Below are 17,097 nucleotides of genomic sequence, written 5' to 3'. Positions count from 1 at the left end.
TGTCCCATCAAAGTTATATTAACCATATAAAAGTATAAATACATGATATTCGGTAATTTACAGCATTGTCATAATGGCACTTTTAATGTAGAAATCATTTGGTACATTTACATTTTTCTTCCAAGATACAAATTCCTGTAATGTAAATGAATGTTAGTGTGTTCTGTTTCCAGTATGATCCATTTCTGTTGTGAAACTACATACAATCTGCTTAACATCGTAGTAAAATTATAGTAAACAAAACACTTAATGTGATAGAAAATGAAACAACAGTGGGTGCGAAAAATATGATTGTATAGAGACATAAAAGGAAATTATAAAATTGTATTAAAAATCACAAGCATCGATCTGATGCTTGAAAATACATCTGTATTTTACCCATGATATTGTAAGTGTATTAAAGTCTAACATTTCCAGTTACTTTATGTATTTTTCCAAATTTCCCCTCAAGTTGTAAGTATAAACCTCATACAATACTATCTGTTAAAAATATTTAAATGTAAAAGTTTTATTAAATGATTTGAATCAAAAACCTGTAATTCTTACGAGCAACTTCTGATATGATCTACTTTAATAGGGGGAAAACTTGCTTTCTCGTTTCTACATTCTCACTTTCTAGAATATATACTAAATAAAATCCCCGACCACCTGCCTCCTCTGCAAATAAAAGCATAAACTAGAGAATAAAAATCATCTTCTGAACATGAAACGAAAATTAATCGTTGGCACGAAGGCCCCGTTAATTAAAAGCGACTCGATGATGTTGAGGTCTCTCGTGGGAAGGCAGTCATTTGGCCAGTATTTCTGGTTATGCGCTGTTGTGTATGTTTATTCCAGCAAAGCCTGCAGTGTTCACCATCCAAGATGGCTGCGGGTGAAAGCAATAGCCGATCCTCGTGTCTAAACTTGTCGAATTCGGGGCCGCTCGGCAATGCACCGCCGAGCAACAGTGCCCATTCCTCGCCCGCGAGCAACAGGGGAGCCGGGGGTGCAGCCGGGGGGATCAACCGGAGCGCGGGGAATTCGAACCCTCAGTCGGGCCCGGAGAACGGCGGAGGCACCGAGTCTGCGGTGAGAAGCACGCCGAGCGCGCACAACCCTCCCCGGCAGACGGTCGGCCAGAGCGGAGCCTCTTCAGGCGCTGCGTCAAACATGACGGCGACATCTTCATCATCATCATCATCCTCCTCATCCTCATCCGCGTCTACCGCATCTTCCTCCGCCGATGCGTCCGCCGCCGCCGCCGTCTCCTCGCTTCCCAGCAGCCCGGCTTCGGTTTTGGTTTATCGAGAGCCGGTCTACAACTGGCAAGCGACAAAAAGTACAGTGAAAGAAAGGTTTGCATTTTTGTTTAACAACGAAGTGCTAAGTGACGTCCATTTTTTGGTTGGGAAGGGAATGGGAGTGCAGCGCATTCCAGCGCACAGGTAGGGATGAATAGCGGTATGTTTATATGTTTTACTGGAGTCTTTTTGAATTAATGCTGTATTTCAAAGCTTATGCCAAACTCTCTCCCGCTCGATTGATTTATAAAAGTAAAGCATTTTTTGTCTCGGCGAGGATAAATCCATATTTCCTCCTCAAATGGCCGTGTTTACAGTCCGCTCCCGTTGCTCTCCGCAGATTTGCTCTCGCTGTGGGAAGTGCCGTGTTTGATGCCATGTTCAACGGTGGCATGGCAACAACGTCGACCGAAATTGAACTGCCAGATGTGGAACCGGCTGCATTTCTAGCCCTTCTCAAGTAAGAATGGGCCGCGTAAAGCTTCGCTGCACGCTTTATGCTCTGTGCTGCTCTTCTGTCTGTTGACCCCTGTTGTCATAACGTCCTTCAGGTGCCCTCTGCCATTTTTAATCCATATGGCAGACCCTTGCAAACCGTTATCGCGGTATATATTCGTGCTTTCCGCCAACATAGCATACACTTTCTGTTTCTGCTTGTCATCAACAATAGTACCAGACAGTGTTTGTTGCGGCTGTTAACTATGATATTTTGGCGGGAACACTGACCGTGGTAAATGTTTGTCAGTGGAAAACAAACAACTTCTAGACATTGTTGGCAGAAGTAAAAATTTTTCTAATAAATAAAGGGATTCTATCTATCTATCTATCTATCTATCTATCTATCTATCTATCTATCTATCTATCTATCTATCTATCTATCTTACTTAGAGTCAGGCTATATTTTATCTGGCAGACTGTCTGTCTGACAAATTGTCTCATGGCCTGTCTGTTTGTCTAGTTGACAACTTATTTATCTGTCTTCTATGAATCAGTCTAAAATAGTTTCCCCCTCTTTGCCAACAGATTTTTATACTCAGATGAAGTGCAAATTGGACCAGAGACCGTTATGACCACATTATACACAGCCAAAAAGTATGCAGTACCTGCGCTTGAGGCCCACTGCGTTGAATTCTTGAAGAAAAACCTACGTGCTGACAACGCATTTATGTTGCTTACCCAGGTAATCACAGGGGGTTGGGTCAGATTTGATGTTGGCACGGGGAACTGACATATTGAACACAGAACAACACCTTTGTTTCAAGTTCGTTCCCCAGCCATCTTGAGTTTTCTGTGTTTGACAGCTCTCTTTCAAATCCTAGCAAACAGAGCCTCAAGCTTATCGAGTGTGTTTGTTGCTTGCTTTTGTGGACAGTCTATTATAGATTATATTTAGAAGAAAGAAAAAAAATGAAAACGGTTCTTTTGCTTTCAGGCACGGCTTTTTGATGAGCCCCAGCTGGCAAGTCTCTGCTTAGAAAATATCGACAAGAACACAGCTGATGCACTCGCTGCTGAGGGCTTCACGGATGTTGACCTTGGTATTGCTCCTGAGTATCAACTGATCCAATATCACAACAAAATACATTAAAAAATGAGACTGAAATAGACAGTTTTATGTTCTGTCCTGTGCAGATACCCTCGCGGCAGTCCTGGAGAGAGACACGCTGGGTGTACGGGAAGTCCGTCTCTTCGGAGCTGCTGTTCGTTGGGCAGAAGCTGAGGCCCAAAGGCAACAATTACAGCCTACGCCGGAGAACAAGCGAAGAGTGTTGGGGAAAGCACTTGCCCTTATTCGCTTTCCACTCATGACAATTGAAGAGTTTGCAGCAGGTGATTTCCTTCATATTATTGATGTTGATTTGCTTTGACATCCTAAGAAGTTACTGTGGGTCTGTTTGTATTTAGATACATTTTTTATATAATTTTTTTATTTTGACCTTAAAGCAACACAAAAAGCAACAACTTTTATAAAGACAGAAAAGAAATGCAAACAAAAAAAAGGACAAAAGACTTTTTAAAACCATTATTGCATCAGTTCCTCCATCATTATACATCAACAATGTTACACGTATATATCTTGGCCAGTGGGCACAGGCAATATGGTGATCTTGCAGACGATAACAGGGTTATACCTTTAAACTGTTATCCTTGGCATTTGACAGATAATTAAAAAAAGGTTTCCAGGTGGCTTTGAAGCCAGCAATGTTATCAAATAGATTGTGTCCAAGTCTCTCTAAATGTAAAGGGCTAGAAAATTTTGAAAGCCAGGATTTAAAAAGTGGTTTTGATGCCTTTTTCCATAGAAAAAGAATAATTTCTTTTTAGCTTTCACCTTTCCGTACTGGACAGCGTTTTTAATTTGATGACTGAACCCACGAAGTAAGCCAGACCAACTAAAAACAGCAATTGCTGCATCAGGGGGCGAGGTCACAAGAATGAGCCTTATGCCCGATTTACATAGGGCTTCAGCGTCAACGCTTGACAGAGGTCATGTCTGAAGTTGGGACTGACGTGATCGTCATAGCAGCGTCAGCCAATGAAATTAGTCAGCAATCGGTAGACCCTCACGGAATCTGCACATGCAGATTTCTGCAGATTTTTAGCCCATCATTAATTCTGTTTATTTACTTGAGTAAATGTGTGTAAATCTGTATTTATTCAGTTTTTTAAATTAATTATAGTAATATTATTGACTATTATGAAATTGTTTATCTCATTTATGTACAATGCAGTTTGTACAGTAATATTTTCTGTCTTTTAGTAGATATATTATATAAGAGATTGGATAATTGGATTTGCATTTTAAACATTAAATAAAAGTTAAAATGATATTATTTATTTCATATATTAAGGTTTTAGTTATGATGCCCCCAAAATAATTCAGCAGAAATCCGCAGATTTTTACCGAAATTCTCTGCGGAAATCGTAAAATACATCTGCAGATTCCGTCTGGCAATCGGCTACTGTTTGAGCTGGGGTATTTGCATACAGCGATCTGATTGGCTGACGCTTCCGTTGGTGCCTGAAAAGTTGAGAAAGTCCCAACTTGTGCAGCGAGCAACACCACTGAAGCGACGCAGACGGATCCACAATGCAGTTCAGCAATGCTTGATATCACTCATTAAAAGTGAATGGGAAGCTGACGCCCGTGTGAATGGGGCGTTAAAGTAAAAAAATTCATTCCAAACTCAAAGTTTTGGGCATGACCAAAAAAAGATGTCCTAGAAAGCCTTCCGCAGTTTCACATTTGTTACATTTAGAGGAGATGGAGGGGCAGAATTTATTAAGCTTAACCCAACAATAATGAAGCCGATGTACTACTTTATATTGGATTAGTTGGTGTCTTGAGTTAATAGATAATGTATTTATGACTTTGATAGACTTTTTCCAGTCCTCATTGGTAATTTGAATGCCTAAATCTTTCTCCCAGGAATCTTGCCAACACCGGTAGATATGTCAAACTGATCATTAAAAACTATAAAATGGGAAATTTAATTAGAGGCATCAGGAGAGGCAGAAAGTAATTTAAAAACATCATGTTAATCGATGCAGTTTTGTTGATCTAATTAATAATAAGTGTTCAACATTAAATTAGGTCTATAATGTTTTTAGCTTGTCCCCTTTTGATCAATGTCAGAGGTGGTCAAAAATGTATTTAATTGAAATGGTTTTGTAGTGTCAACCCTCATGGGGTCAAAAGCATTCAGATTCAGTCACAAAAGACCACATAATGACCTAAAATGTAATCATTATGGGATGCATTATCAGATAAAAGAAACTATATGTAAGAGTGTGGTGAATTAAGAAGGAAGAGACAAAAAAATCTAAACACAAAGATCACAAGACATTCATTTGAGGATTTGTTAAGGATAGTTCACCCCAAAATGAAAGTTTTCCCACTATTTACTGAATAAATGAGGATAGAATTCAAATTTTTGCGTGAACCATCCCTTTAATAATAAGAAATGGTATACCATCTGGGCTGACCACTAAAGTGGATGTTTATTATGAAGTGGAAACATAGTCTAAGTGCCGCTAGCCATTAAGCTAAATCTTATGTATGTCTACGATAGATCCGGCTCAATCTGATATATTCACAGACCGTGAGGAGGTCAGTTTATTCCTGCATTTTATCGTCAAACCATCTCTTTAATAATAAGAGATGGTATAGCGTCTGGGCTGACCACTAACAATGGATGTTTGTTATGAGATGGAAACGCAGTCTGAGTGCCACTACCAATAAATATAAACCTTATTTATGTGTACGATAGGTCCAGCTCAATCTGGTATACTCACAGACCGGGAGGTGGTCAGTCTGTTCCTGCATTTTACCGTCAATCCGAAACCACATGTGGAGTTTATTGACCGGCCCCGCTGTTGCCTCCGGGGGAAAGAGTGCAGCATCACGCGTTTCAGTCAGGTGGAGAGCCGCTGGGGCTACAGTGGAACCAGTGACCGTATCCGGTAAGTGTGCATTTTTTAAAGACATAGATTGAGGAAGTGCTGAGAGTAGAAGATAGTGGAGTTGTGGAGTTTATTCTAGCCATTTTATTCTCCAAATTTATTTGAAATACTAACTGCTTGAATTCCTGACAGGTTTTCTGTGAACCGCAGAATATTTGTAGTGGGATTTGGACTTTATGGCTCTATACATGGTCCAACTGACTATCAGGTCAACATCCAGGTGACAAGCAACTCCTTTCAATAGTTGTCATAGAACATTTGTTCTTGAACAGGATAGGCTGCAAAAACCCAACCTTTTGTAGCGGTTTGAAAATGTACACTAGTATTAATAGCGCATGTTTTCTTCTAATGTAGATCATACACACAGACAGTAACACAGTTCTTGGACAAAACGATACAGGCTTCAGTTGTGATGGAACAGCCAGCACATTCAGAGTGATGTTCAAGGAGCCAGTGGAAATTCTTCCAAGTGTCAATTACATTGCCTGCGCCACCCTGAAGGTAAACAATATATCTCAAAATTGGACTTTCAGACTTCCCATTATAAATGTCATCTGGCACCGACAAGCAATGGCAAATAGCAAATCATGGTCCATTGCATCTTGAATTGTGCTAATAGAGTATTTCGCCATCAGTCAAGGATGACACATGGTTGAGTGTTTAGCATGGTTGCTTCACAGCAAAAAGCTCGCTGGTTTGAGTCCCAGCTGAACCAGGAGGCTTTTCTGTGTGGAGTGTTCGCATGGGTTTCCTCCGGGTGCTCCGGTTTCCCTCACAGTTCAAAGACATTCAGTATAGGGGAATTGGTTAAACTTTTCCCAGCAAAGAGGGTTGTACTCTCAGTGCTGGGTGTGGCCTTGGTCATTAATAAAAGATAGTTCTCTGATTCATTTAGCAATCAATCGTAAAGACTGTAAAAACAAAAACTGAAGTGAACCAAGCAAATGAGTCAAGTCAAAAGGAAACACAAAGAAGCTGGCTGTTATTTCTTTGCATTTCTCAAATATATGCAAATGAATTAAATTATTAGATTATCAGACATATTTGCATAAGCAAATCTCTATGTGGTGAGTGACAAATACTTTGTGTATGGTACTACTGCCACTTGCGGTTGCAGAAAGACATCTTTTCATGTAGGAGCAGAACACACTGTCATTTCAGTCTGCTGCCATCAGGTGTGTTCTTGTGCAGCTTTTTGGCGGTCGACACAATCTTGATTAGCTTTCCTTAAGCCTCACTCACTTAGGGCGTACTCTCACGAGGCACAGTAGACTCGAACCGTACCGAAGAACGGTTGTCCCCCCCCTCACCTCTCCCCTGACGGTCTGCACTCACACTGCATCTTTACCTATCGAACCAGAGCAGGCTTGCGTCATCGATAATGCGACTGTTCAGTTTAATAGAAAGAGAAGTGTTCTCGCTCAGTACAGTGGAGATTTCTTTAGTTCTATCGTTTTAGTCAGTTGGGATGCAGTGACACGCAGTCAAATATTTTGCAGAACAGATCCACAACTTTTGATGCTCATAAATTATCATAAAAGTCATCATGCTGCAAGTATTAGGAGGTTTGCTGAAGGTGCAGCTGACGTGCAGCGCGGGGTTTGCGTCTTTAATAAACTACGACAGTTTGCTTTCATCGAAATGTTACAATGATTAATAAATGCATATGAAACAGTCCCTTAAAAGTGACAGTTTCAGGCTCAGGCACCTTGCACTCACACTACAACCAAACTGTGCTCTGTCACACCTCTTCCAATCAGGCCAGGGCCGGCCAACTGAACCACGCCTAGGCCTGATTCGGAGCACTCCCACTTGTCAAACCAGGCGCCAGGGCATGGTTCGGAGAGCATAGTGTGAGTGCACCCTTACTTTCCCCTTTGGCTCAGCCCCTGATTTATGGGATGCGTTTCTAGCAACAACCCTGCACTACTTCTCCGGGATACCGGTGCACCTGGAAGAAATTTGCATGAACACAAGAAAAACATGCAAACTCCACACATAAATGCCACCTGGTCCAGCTGGGACTCAAACCAGCAACCATTCTTGCTGTGATGCAACAGTGCTAACACCTTACTGAAGGCTATTGGGTATTCATGTTTGGTTGGTGAAATCAAGTAATTTTTTATTCAATTTGTAATATGAATCTGCGAGATCTGGAATTTCACACAAGTTCAAAAGATTTTAACCCTGGAAAAGGTTTCAGTTGGAAAAAGACTTGCCATGTTAACCAAACAAAATTTGGTCCGGTTGAACTTCATAGTGAGCTGTGTTTAATGACAGTGGACCTTCTTATGTCTGTGAAATTTCACTTACTTGCAAATAAACCTTTGATGGGTTGATGCTTTTGCAGGGACCAGACTCTCATTATGGAACCAAGGGGATGCGTAAAGTCACCCATGAAGCCCCTGCAACTGGTACCAAGACCTGCTTTACATTCTGCTATGCTGCAGGCAACAACAACGGCACTTCTGTAGAAGATGGACAAATCCCAGAGGTCATCTTCTACACATAATGACCGAGCAGAGTCATCAAACAATGAGGACTCTTACATTGCATTTTGTGGCCAATTCGCCAGTCTCGGTGTGTAGACTGGTGACCAAATACTGATCTCTCATTTCTAAAGGCTTTCATTGTTAAGCATGAGAATTCAGTTCTTTCGAAGTGTACTTAGGGTACAGTCAGATTTTGTTTCTACCCAAGTAGCACCTTGTAGTACCACCTCGAAGTCACAACCAGCCAATGTCATTGCTCAGTAATGAACTCATTTCAGAGATCTACTACAGGTACAGCACAGGAACTCTTAACAGATTGATGGTAACTTCCATTTGTCCATTTATTTGAATATGGAATGCTGGTGATTCTTTGGTCCCACGTTTGACCCTTGATTGTTTAATGCTGACGATCAGTCCTTCAAATGGCATAGATGCACTTCAGCCCTAGGCAAAACAGCGAGTTTGGAGAAAGTACACTACATATTGATTAAGACATAATTTCCATTGTAAAACAAGACTGTTATGTACCCATTGGAGTGGCCTGCACCCCTTGTTAGAGGTGAAACTCGATTTCTTTGAAAGCAATGTGAATGGTATACGTGTATAAGGTGCGGTTTTACTTTAGCTGCCCTCCTTGTTGATGGCGATTAAACTACAAGAGCACTTGCATTTACAATGCCACTATGTAAAAAAAAAAAAAAGCTCCAAAGTTTTGACTGCAGTGAATTACTGAACACATTTCTGTTACCGATTATGAATATTTCTGTTTTTTTGAGATGTTGATATAAGGAAGACGAACAGGAAAAACAGCTTCATGAATGTACCAATGCTTACCTTGTAAGCACTGTAAATATAATGTCCTTGTCTTGTTTCTGTATGTTTAATTAAAGTCTGCACCCCTGGTTTGACTCGCAATTCAACAATTTATGTTGCGTACATAACATAGTCGCTAATACCAATTAGATTTTTATCTGTATAATTTATGCAAAGTGATTTTTAAAATTGGATTACTGAGCAGTTTTAAAAGAGATAGGGATAGGATTGTCAAAATCAAACTAATAGGAAAAAAGATTGCATACGGGTGACAGCATGGCCAAAATAATCCGAGTTGATGATACAACACTAAAAATGGTAATCTACTGTAATATTGCATAAAACGTTCGCATGAAGCACCGTTTCCATTCAGTGAGTGAGTCAAAAAAAAGCAAAATCATCATGATAAACTGGTGCCGAATGTCAATGTGAGTGTTTGTTTCTTATTTATTAAATTACTTGCGCCTCAGAAGACGGAACATAATTAATGGTCGTGGCTTTTGGAGGCGTGAAACAGCTGCTCAAGACAGTTCTGGGAAGTGATACCTTGATAAAGAAATTTTAAAATGACCAAACTAAACTTTTGAGATGTCTTACAATGGTTTGATGTTATCTTTTCACACCCATTTTTATCATCACATGATCTGTTCAAATTCACATGACTTTATGTACATGCTCGAATCTATTCCGTGCATTTTTTCCTATAGGATATAGTTTACCCTACTCAATTTTGCACAACTTTGTATACACATTTTGAAAATGTGTGCATTTATTAGGAAAAATGCATGTGAAAATAGGTAGCTGGTTGTTTTGTAAAACAATTTGCAGTGCACACAACTTCCTGTAGTCAAGTATTGTTTTAGTTACCAATTATCATTTTCACTAAATCTAAAATGTTTTTTAGTTGAAACCTGCACCATATTAACTCCAAGTCTTGGGTTCTAGCCAGATCATTTAGCACATCTCTCACAGTACATTTAATTTCTAAGTGTGAAGAGGAGATCTTAATTCTGATTTATTAGAGTTACTAGAGTTTGTGCATGGGAAATTCTGTCGCAATTCTGTCATTTCTGGTCTGACGCATTCGTGTGCATATGAATGGAAGTCCATGGGGAGAAAAGTGCAGTGTGACTGCAGCTTAACTGGGAGGAATAGAACTACTTTAGATTGCCTTAAAAACAGAGACATTGCATTGCTGATCAAATAACTTTTACATTTTAGTTTTGCACCGTTTCAAAATTGAGACTTCCAGTAATGCATTTTTAACAAAGGTTGATTTTAAACAATATTACAGTAATAGCAACATATGTCCATACTTCGTACATGTATATTTAAACACTACATTCTTTCAAGTTTTAGCACAGATCAAGATCTTTAAATTACACTAGGAACTGAGAAATCCCACCATTAGCCTTTTGCTCCATAATATAGGTGCCTTTATAAGGCAGACAACAAGAAGTCATTAATTTAGAATATTCCAGAAAGCTGTACAGATGCAAAATCTGTCAAGGTGGCATTCACATTTACAACTCCCCTAGTGTTGAAAGTCTAATTTGATTCAATGATTTATGCCAAGCGTTTTTCTGCCAGATCAAGTGATTAGCTGAATGGATTGAGTACAAGTTGTAAAATGAATAAATATTATGCTTTTAAATCATACCTCTCTAGTGGCCCACTGAAATGCAGCAATCACACTGTCCTTGATCTCATTCAAGTATTGGACTCTCTTGGTCAAATCTACCAGAATGTTGGGCCCAGTTCCCTCAGGGCCAAAACACCAGATCTTACGAGCTTCAGTGACTTCCCACTTATAGTTTTCAGCAAGGTAATGGGCACAGGCATTCATCTCCTGGCTGGCAGTGACCTGACCCTTATCGATATCTTCTGCAAGACCATCAGCCAGAGGACAGGCTTTAAAGAAGAGACGGCTTTGCTTGTTTGGGGTCTTGGCAAGGCACATTTTTTTGGAGCCATCACTGACTGTCTCTCTATAGGAAGCAAATGAGTCTGATTTCTGTAAAGAACAGCATGTTAGAGTACTGTAATAGTCGGTATAATGTGTTGCACAATTGGACTAGCCATTGGTACCTTGATGGGAATGCAGGCATGGTCCTCTTCAAGATCCTTAAGGCAAATCTCCAAGTGAAGCTCACCAGCTCCAGCAATAATATGTTCACCAGAATCCTCGAAGATGCATTGCACCATGGGATCTGACTTGGCCAGATGCTTCAATCCTTCCACCAGTTTAGGAAGGTCAGCAGGGTCCATGGCCTCCACTGACACTCTCACCACAGGACTGACGCTGAACTTCATCACACGCATATTGTAGGCTTTTGTGAAAGTAGTGATGGTTCCGGTCTTTACCAAAAACTGATCCACACCTACCAGACCTACAATATTGCCACAGGGTACATCTTCAATGGGTTCAACGTAGCGACCCATCATCAGAATGGTCCTGAAAAACACAAAAACACGTAAGCCATTTACAAATCAATGGTCCTTCACCGTACCTAAAAGTTTCATGGAAAAAAAAAACTAAAAACTGACCTTTGGATGGGTTTCAGGAAAAGATCCTCCTTTTTTCCAGGCGTAAAGTTTGGTCCCATAATGCGCACATTTAGGCCAGTGGAGACGCAGCCAGAGAAGACGCGACCAAAGGCATAAAAACAACCTTTGTCAGATGTCGGTACCATTTTAGAAATGTACATCATGAGAGGTCCTTTAGGGTCACAGTTCTTGATGCCTGAGAAAAGACAATAAATATTTAGGCATTTACTACAAGCACAATAAACTGAATACACTTACAAAACATAAGCAGTTCCTTGTTCCAATTTTCATACTCAAAAAGCAAAACATACCCATGGCAGCCTCATCATCTCCAGGTCCTTCATACAGGAGCTCACAGCGGTACTTCTGAGCAGTAACCGGTGAGGGCAGGTGGATGGTGATCATCTGAAGCAGAGCCTCTCCAGCCGGCAGCCAGCGACGCATCACAGCCTTCAGCAGGAGTTTGCCCTCCTTCTCCTCGTCCTCCGCACCTAGCTTAATGCCCATCTTCTCAATCAGCTTTGCGGTTTCCTCCTTTTTGAAGTTCATGATGGCATCAAATACCTATATAGTAGGAAATATAAGATCTCAATGTAATATCCATGTGCACATGGCAGTTAAAGGAATATACTTTGTATTTTCCATATCAGATTGAAAATTCTCATCACAAGATATTCAGGTCAAAGTGAAGAATGTTTAAATCATCATCAATGGCTTGCATTAAAAGCAGAATTGTTGCTAGTTTACTCACTTTGAAGATGGGGTCCAGGACTAGATGAACAAAAGTCCTGCGAAGGTTCTTGCCATCTGGGGATGTCACAGACTTGCTGAACATGCCAGTAGTAGAGTCAAAGTAGCTTCAAACAATGGACATAAAATGTTACATACAGAAATGCAACATTACATTAATTCAATTGTGTGGGAACATCCTCTCACCTGTCGCCCCAAAGCTTCTTTATCATGTCCTCCACCTTCTTGATGTACTCTTCGAGTCCCAGCTGGGCTTCACCCTTGGCAGCGAACTTTTTCACATAGAGCTCAGCAAACTGCTTCAAAGTAAAGGCCCATCCATGCAGTCCAGATCCGAAGGAAAGATTACCAATGATAGGATCAATCTAAGAGTAGGATGTTAAAAACATTCACAATAAATATCAATAAAATAAACCCAGAGATAAAAGAAAACATTATTGGCCCAACACGGGAGCCTTGAGGCACTTACTATAATATTGCCCATAGGGCCTTTCTCATCCTCGGCATAAGTGGAGATGGTCACGTTGACTTTCTCAACAATGCGCTGAAAGATCTGGTACAGCTCTTCAGGGCCCAACTGTAGTTCTAGCAAAGCTCGATCCATTTTGTTAATCATCAAAACTGGTTTAATCCTCTCACCTAAAGCCTGTCTGAGCACTGTCTCTGTCTGTATGCACACACCTGCTGAACAGCAATTTGACATTTTAATAAGCTTCCCAGAAAATTATAGATCAAGTTACAGAATACAAGTAAAGCATGACTATCAAACCCATATCAAGGAAGTCTTTGATTAATAAAACGGTCATTTAAAAATCACAACCGCTATTTCCGCATATACCTGACACACAATCCACCACCAGCAATGCTCCATCTGTGACACGCAGTGCAGCAGTAACTTCTGAAGAGAAGTCAACATGTCCAGGGGAGTCAATCAGGTTGAGGAGGAAGTCGGAGCCATCTTTGCACTCTTTAATGAAGGCCAAATCCTTATCAGCAAGCTCATAGATCATAGAGATAGCACTGTGTGGGCAAACGGTGAAAGTCCATTCATTAAAATGTTTGTGGACTTAAGGTTTATATTTCAGCCTTGCAATATACAATATGCCTTGGGACTAGTTCAGACTACATAATTTTTATTATAACAGTCACTCTGTCAGTTCAAGCAAACTTGTCTAGATAAAATCTTGATGTGTTGTGGGTACCCAATACGGCAGACTACACGTTCGTTCACATGTCAATCGTCGCATGACGTCTATGATGTGCATTCAAGTGTTTCCCACAGACAGCTATTTACCCAATAAATAGATTTGCTTTCTGAACAAAAACTGTAAAGGAGTAGATACATTCTGTGGCAGAAAGAGCTGCTTTTGGAGTTGCAGAAGCAGATTTCCAGTGATGGCTGTCAATAAATCAGCGATGCGCTCACAAACGTTAATGTTACTTCAAATCAAACCGACAAGAAAACTTTTAATAGATAGCTGGTTACCTTTAAAGATACATCCATATAAAATTAATTAGATTGCAATGAGAATGAGAACATAATGTGAGGTTAAGTTTACATGCTAATTCTGAAACTCGAAATTTCAGAAATTTCGAAAATAGGGCTGTGCGATATGACAATATATATATATCGTATGGCTCTTTCATAACATAAAACAAAAGTTTCATATTATGCTCTTTTGTTTATTTCATGGTGCTGCAAAATACATTGTTTATGGCAATCAGGGCTCGGTACAGTACAGTAAACAGTGCTGACTTGTCACTAAAGTTTGCAAATGTGTTCTTACAATTGAAAAAGCAACTTGAGGACTACCATTTTTCCACAGAGATCTGTTCTCCTTCTGCAGATGTAAACTACCATGTGTGGAGACATAACTGGTGCACTATTCTGTTGGTCATGGAATTGACAAAAGCAATGCTTGTGCACCTAAAGTCTTGCTGTTTTCAAAAGCTTGATATAAAAATGATTCAGTCTTTTTGTAAAGAGCAGTAGTACACATTCACTTTAACAAATCATTGAACGGCTTATTAATATCCAAATCAAAGAACATTTCACTTAGCTCATACCGGAGCATACAGTAATTAATAGAATTTAAAATTCTCACTGACAGAGCACATTTTGTGTACTATTCAAGGTGAAAATTTAAAATATATACATAAAATAAATGAGTTTTTACTAATATGGTTTGTCCTTTAAGAAGACTCTTAATTTATCTATAGTTAACTGGTGATCTGGCACTTTCAACCTGGAAAGCTTATTGTGCATACATTTATAGATACAAGACAAAGAGTTTACATTTAAAAAACAATATATTTTTAAAGAAAAGTTATACTGAATAATAAAACACACACACACACACACACGCACACACACACACACACACGCACACACACACACACACACACACACACACACACACACACACTATAAACTCTATTTGGCTTTTGATGATTTAAAATATATGGCTAACAAATAACTTTTAAATTCTGTATAATAGTAAATGATTATAGTGATATATATCGTATCTCATGATATGAGATGTCATATCGCCCAGCCCTATCCAAGAACATCATGGAGTGGTTTGTTAGTTTAGATGCTAATTCCAGTACTCACCAGCATAAGCCTTGACGGGTTGATGTCGCAGACATGGCATCGGTTGTCATGCACTACGACACACTACACGAGAAGAAATGATTGAATCTCGCATTATAGCGCCAATTTGTCGTTTACGAATCCCCACACTTTGCCAAGCAAATTGGGCCAAAATCAGAGAAAAATTTAGAAGTCTGACCTTAATACTCACGTTGACTTAATGGTGATGCAACGTTCCTGCTCATCATGCCTTGTATCCATAAAACGTGTTTCCCCAGCACGAGCTGAGCTGACGATACCGGCTTTTGACACCAGCCAATCAGTCAAAGTGGACTTGCCGTGATCAAAAGGTCCTATTACAGACACGTTACGAATGTTGGACTTCTTGTCCATGATGGCACGGATCTGGTCTACTTTGAAGTTCTCCTAAAGAAGTAAAATTAAGAGAAATTTGAAAGGAGGCATATTTCTAGTTTTAGGATTTGCTACTTGGTATCCTTTTAAAATCCTTATTACTAAAAAAAAGTTTTATTTATTCATTCATTTATAAATTTATGTTAAAAACTGATGTCCACTGACATCCATAGCAAAAACTCAAACAGGCAAGTACAAGGATAAGATTGATGTAAAGTTGGTTTTATATTCACACATTTCTTCAGTGACAACTTGTGACACCCTCCCTATATCGTTTACCAGGATACCTTAAATATTCGGCCTGAAATCACATGCAAGTATGAGTTGTATTATCTGATTGTGGACAATGTTGTATTTTGATAGTCATTGGCTGCTAATACGATTTCACTATTAAGAATTTGCAAAGAATACTTTTCTGAAACTATATTAGGGATAAAGTCTGATTATGTGAATATAAAACCAACTTTACCTCAATAAGGGCAAGTAAACCATGCCAATTTTTATTTCTGTGTGAATTATAACTTTTATAATAAGGCAATGCACCCTACTCAACACCATGATAACTACCAATCAATCAGCCTGGATGTACTACTAAATGCTGAATCACAGAGGTTCATATCTTGCCAATTTCTGGCATTTTATTATTAGCTTATAACCATATTCAACAAACACATTCACATTAACCTTGTTTTAACCAGAGTAGTGATGTCTGTACTGATAAAAAAATGTGTATAAATTACTTTTAATTACTACTTACTATATTAACTATGGGAATAAGCATTTTTAAATATTTCTGACTTCTAAAGAACTTTTGAACATGAAAAATTAAGCTCTAAAAACACCGAGCTGAGAATAAATACAGCTGATTAAAGACTTTAGACAGTAAAGTGCTATTATGATAGCTGCTACACGCTAACATAGAGCTAACACTGGATTAAAATATCAAATGATCAAACGCTTTAAAATATTGTCTGAAGAAACTTATATAGACAAAGGTTAATTCAAACGAGTCACTTCTGAAATAGCATGTACGGCACTCTCATTATAAAGTCTATTTTAACCACTCTAGGAGCTTAAATCGCAACATGTCAAACTGTATAAGGTTAGTAAAGCACAAAATAAATAATTTCATAAATCGACTTACCATTTTGCCTGATGTTTTTGTATTCATTCAACAGTGAATCCACTTTCACACCGCCTACAAGGGCGGAACGAAGGCAATGAAGAGACCGACGATGTCGCGCGCTCTACGTATTGTACGTAATGACGTCGGGGCGTTGTTCACGTTTGGTTTATTACTTTTCAAAATGAACTCACGTTGACAGTGAAATCTAAAGATAGTACATTATAATATCACTAATATAAGCATTTAAAAATATATATTTCTCAGCCCTAAAACCACGACGCCTCTGTGGCAATTTCTGTTGTTAAGTCTGGCAGTTATTATCCGTTTTACACAGTATCAATCACTTGTTGACTTTTGTTTCGTGTAGTTGTGATACAAAATGGAACTGCAGTTATGTTTTGTATTCCTGTGAATTTTACCATGCGCATATTGTTAATATTTACTTGCGGTTGTCAATTTAGTGTAAGATATAAACTAATTTTAGTCAGTTTTTACATCATGTTCTATCTGTAAAACTTAAAATGTTGCTAACACATATTTGAGGTAAATTCCTAGTAACCACTGCTGCCAGCATTTATCATAAACGAACATATTTTTATTAATTATATTTGTCCA

At 39.1% G+C, this 17,097-nt stretch overlaps 2 protein-coding genes and 1 non-coding gene across 9 annotated transcripts; 1 reads left to right on the top strand and 2 right to left on the bottom strand.

Annotated features, from left to right (window-relative positions):
• The first annotated feature begins 795 nt into the window (after window positions 1–795).
• btbd2a (BTB (POZ) domain containing 2a) lies at window positions 796–9,141 on the top strand. Of its 4 annotated transcripts, none has more exons than XM_056447778.1 (9): window positions 796–1,337; window positions 1,624–1,743; window positions 2,307–2,463; window positions 2,716–2,821; window positions 2,916–3,113; window positions 5,555–5,747; window positions 5,880–5,967; window positions 6,102–6,248; window positions 8,098–9,141. In XM_056447778.1, exons 1-9 carry the CDS (start codon window positions 811–813, stop codon window positions 8,257–8,259), a joined length of 1,698 nt encoding a protein of 565 aa, XP_056303753.1. In that variant the 5' UTR covers window positions 796–810; the 3' UTR covers window positions 8,260–9,141. The 4 variants fall into 4 exon arrangements, with proteins under 4 accessions (XP_056303753.1, XP_056303751.1, XP_056303754.1 ...); XM_056447776.1 differs by having other exon boundaries at window positions 796–1,427; XM_056447779.1 differs by lacking the exon at window positions 1,624–1,743 and having other exon boundaries at window positions 814–1,427.
• A 1,115-nt stretch (window positions 9,142–10,256) lies between these two features.
• LOC130215912 (elongation factor 2-like) lies at window positions 10,257–16,575 on the bottom strand. 4 transcript variants are annotated; one of them, XM_056447771.1, is made up of 10 exons: window positions 16,501–16,575; window positions 15,154–15,368; window positions 13,188–13,369; window positions 12,819–13,033; window positions 12,536–12,714; window positions 12,351–12,456; window positions 11,911–12,163; window positions 11,600–11,795; window positions 11,141–11,507; window positions 10,257–11,066 (listed from the first exon to the last, which is right to left on the bottom strand). In XM_056447771.1, exons 1-10 carry the CDS (start codon window positions 16,525–16,527, stop codon window positions 10,707–10,709), a joined length of 2,100 nt encoding a protein of 699 aa, XP_056303746.1. In that variant the 5' UTR covers window positions 16,528–16,575; the 3' UTR covers window positions 10,257–10,706. The 4 variants fall into 4 exon arrangements, with proteins under 4 accessions (XP_056303746.1, XP_056303747.1, XP_056303748.1 ...); XM_056447772.1 differs by having other exon boundaries at window positions 12,819–13,030; XM_056447773.1 differs by lacking the exon at window positions 16,501–16,575 and adding an exon at window positions 14,964–15,026 and having other exon boundaries at window positions 15,154–15,237.
• On the bottom strand, window positions 12,244–12,311 carry LOC130216732 (small nucleolar RNA SNORD37). The gene has a single exon (XR_008835826.1). It is a non-coding gene; the product is annotated as a small nucleolar RNA SNORD37 (small nucleolar RNA).
• Window positions 16,576–17,097: the final 522 nt, after the last annotated feature.

Source organism: Danio aesculapii, chromosome 22, assembly GCF_903798145.1.
Source record: "Danio aesculapii chromosome 22, fDanAes4.1, whole genome shotgun sequence".
Taxonomy (NCBI): domain Eukaryota; kingdom Metazoa; phylum Chordata; class Actinopteri; order Cypriniformes; family Danionidae; genus Danio; species Danio aesculapii.
Note: the sequence above shows the minus strand (reverse complement) of the source record. Positions and strands in the feature narration are given on the sequence as shown.